Source organism: Nicotiana attenuata, chromosome 2 (genome assembly GCF_001879085.1).
Source record: "Nicotiana attenuata strain UT chromosome 2, NIATTr2, whole genome shotgun sequence".
Taxonomy (NCBI): domain Eukaryota; kingdom Viridiplantae; phylum Streptophyta; class Magnoliopsida; order Solanales; family Solanaceae; genus Nicotiana; species Nicotiana attenuata.
In genome coordinates this window covers 88820684-88824381 of record NC_031990.1, presented here as the reverse complement: position 1 = coordinate 88824381, position 3698 = coordinate 88820684, and the positions used below count along the sequence as shown (strand labels likewise).

Below are 3698 nucleotides of genomic sequence, written 5' to 3'. Positions count from 1 at the left end.
TTCGCTTGTTATGTCCTCCCTCGCCTACATATGCTACATGAATGTTGGTTTTTTCGGGTCTGCAGCAGTTCTACTTAAAGTTTTATCGCGCTTCTTCTTTGGCCTTCCAGGAGGTCTTTTCCATTTGGGTGGTAGTACAACCTCCTCTGCTACATGTTCTGGTATATTCCGGTCATTTTTGTCCGGTAGCGTGTATACTGGCACATCGTATGTCATTACAATTGTACTTGGTTTGTAGTAGTTAGAGCAATATTCTTCTGGCATTAGAAACTTGCTCTTCAATACAGCCCAAGCATGTGGGCATGGCAATTCATCAATTTGGAACCTCCCACAAACACATTTTCTCTCTAACAGGCAGACTGTGCAATTCCTCCCACCATCGTTAACCGTATGTAAGTATTCATTTGACGGTACCACCTACATTTAAAAATAGAAATATAAGCTTTGAACACATTTACCTGAATTACCAAATGTATAATGTTGAATTAATAAGTTACATATAACAGAAACATTTGCATATATATATGAATACATCATATATATGGACCAGCAAAATGTCATGTGCGAGAAGTGCAGAACTTATCAAAAGTCTGCTGTAGTTTAGGCAACAGTATGCTAACAAAAGCATTATAATCATTCGTATTGACAATACATATAAAAATTACATATCATATAGCTAGTTGCATTCTGATGTATTCCAATAGTTTTTTCAGCATGTAAATTAGTTATATTCATATCAGATCTATGGAATAATATGCATGTTATGTGCTTGAATGTAGTTGCATTCATATATATTAATGGTAGTTCTACTTAAAAATGATTGTATTCAGTTGTATTCATGCTAGTAATACAGAAATTAACTAAAAATATATACAGCAATGACAGTAAAATTTAAATTACAGTCATACGTGTACACATTCTCTCATTCAACTCCAGCATCTCCTGGTATTTTTTCCCAAGCGTCTTGTATGTCTGTGTAGCTTCTTTGTAGTTACTACAATTCCAACGTCCAAACATCTTCCTAACTTCTTCGAGGAAGTCGTATATTGGCAATTCCCTTTTTGAAACTAGTGCGGCATTGATTGACTCAGCAATATTTGACGTCATTGTCCATCCCCTGTTAACAGGTGCATACAACCTAGCCCACTTTTCGTAACCAGCAAACTCTAAGTATTCTTTCACCCTAATATCTACCTTCTCCACCTTCTCCATTAGACTGTCAAATTCAGCTTCTGTGTATGCTTTTGCCATCGAAAAGTATATCTCGCTCAACTTGGCATGGCTCTTTTTGAATTTCTTATATACGTTGTTCCGTAGATGCCATATACAAGCAAAATGCAGTACATCCGGATACACTCTCGATACAGATTTAATGATACTCTCATTTCTATCTGAAACGATGCACATGTTTTCCCTTACACCGTATGCTATCTTGAATTGCTCAAAGAACCACGTCCAAGCAGCATCGTTCTCTGAATCAATAACACCATATGCTAGTGGTAATATATGACCTGTACATACAATTGAATATAATTATTTCTTAATACATGTATTTCAATATTTAAATATTAACATATTGTATTATTATTCAGATACTCACCTGCACCATCCAACGTCCAAACATCTTCCTAACTTCTACGAGGAAGTCGTATATTGGCAATTCCCTTGCTGAAACTAGTGCGGCATTAATTGACTCAGCAATATTTGACGTCATTGTCCATCCCCTGTTAACAGGTGCATAAAACCTAGCCCACTTTTCGTAACCAGCTAACTCTAAGTATTCTTTCACCCTAATATGTACCTTCTCCACCTTCTCCATTAGACTGTCAAATTCAGCTTTTGTGTATGCTTTTGCCATCGAAAAGTATATCTCGCTCAACTTGGCATGGCTCTGTGACGACCCAAAGGGGTCATCAACTGTATTCCTACTCCCTATGCACTTCTGAGGCCCTGGAAACCTCACTTGAGGGTTGCCTCGACTTGTGTGCGCAGTCCGGGCGCGTAACCGGAAAGTTTACATGTGAATTTGTGAGAAAAATAATAAAATTTGATGTTTTAAATTGATCGAGTTTGACTTTGGTCAACGTTTTGGACAAACGGACCCGGACTCGTCTTTCGACAGTCCCGGAGGGTCCGTAGGAAACTTTGGGACTTGGGTGTGTGCCCGGAATCAAATTCCGAGGTTCCAAGTCCGAGAAATGAATTATTGTGTGAAATTGCTTTCTGAAAATAATTAAAGAATTTGAAAGTGTTATTTGTTTAGAAGACTGTGCTGTTGGGCTCGTATTTTGGTTCTGACGCCCGGCACAAGTCTTAAATGTGATTTAAGCAATTGCTGTAAAGTTTGGTTAGATTTGGACGTCGTTTGACCTGTTTTGGACAAAAACTCTAAACTTGATGTCTTATGAAAATTGGGAGGAAATCATGGGTCTTGAGGCCTAATTTGATGATTTCGATGTTGTTTTGGCGAATGGATCGCACGGATGAGTTCGTAGGATGTTATTGAGTTAGTGTGTATGCTTGGTTTGGAGCCCCGAGGGCTCGGGTGAGTTTTGAGTAGGTCCCGGGAGGCCTTAGGCTTAAAGTAGCAGATGTTGCAGTGTTGCAGGCCCCAGCGCGGCCGCGGTCATTCCCGCGCGGTCCGCGCTGGAAGCCACGTGGCCGCGGTGCAGTTCGCGCGGCCCACGTGGCTAGATTCAGAGGGGTCCTCAGCCTTGGTTTGACCAGCGCGGCCGCGCACCAAGTTCGTGCGGTCCGCGCTGGGAGATTCAGAGAAAGCCCCAGGTGCAAGACACCAGCGTGGCCGCACACCAAAATCGTGCGGTCCGCGCTGGGTAGGTTCAGAGAGTTGTTTTCCCTCCCTTCCTCGGTGTGGCCGCGGGACATTTTTGCGCGGTCCACGCCAGTCCTTCAGCAACGTATATAAATCTGATATTTTCAGTCATTTTGCACTTTTTCAAAACCCAAAACATAAGAGGCGATTTTCCAAACGATTCTTCTCCTTCAAAACGATTGGTAAGTGATTTCTAACTTATTTTCCTTGCTTCTTAACATCTTTAAACATAATTTTAACTTCAAAACAAAGATTTTAATGGGGGAATTTGGGAATTTAGGGTAGAACTAGGGTTTCAAAATTTGGGGGTTTTGGACCTCAATTTGAGGTCCGATTCCAAAATAACTTATATATCTGAGTTCATGGGGGAATGGGTAGTCGGGTTTTGGTTCGAACCTTGGGTTTTGACCACGTGGGCCCGGGGGCATTTTGGGGATTTTTGAACAAACTTTGGGAAATTTACTTTTCATGCATTCAGATTTATTAGATTAGCCTTTGTTGATACACTCAAGTAATTTGTGACAAGATTTGAGCGGTTTGGTGGTGAATTCGAAGGGTAAAGCTATACTAGAGGATTGAGTTGAGTTTGGAGCATTTGAGGTAAGTGTTTGTTCTAATTTTGGCTTGAGGGAATAGGATTAGGATGTTATTTGCTACTTGCTGAATGTGGAGTACGGTGTATAGGCATGGTGACGGTTATCTATGCACCGGAGTGTAGCATGACCGTGAGTCTTAACTGCTTTAATTCGAATGACGTGACACAATTTCCGTGGTTAAATTGATAAATTTCATATAATGTGAACGGTTGAGGAAGAATTGTGATTGGTATATTTTGGAGCGTTGGCTCGAACAAGAATGTGATAGT

The 3698-nt window shown here is 40.7% G+C and overlaps 1 protein-coding gene across 1 annotated transcript; it reads right to left on the bottom strand.

Annotated features, from left to right (window-relative positions):
- LOC109221902 lies at window positions 34-1858 on the bottom strand. Its single transcript, XM_019386335.1, has 3 exons — window positions 1615-1858; window positions 901-1511; window positions 34-417 (listed from the first exon to the last, which is right to left on the bottom strand). Exons 1-3 carry the CDS (start codon window positions 1856-1858, stop codon window positions 34-36), a joined length of 1239 nt encoding a protein of 412 aa, XP_019241880.1.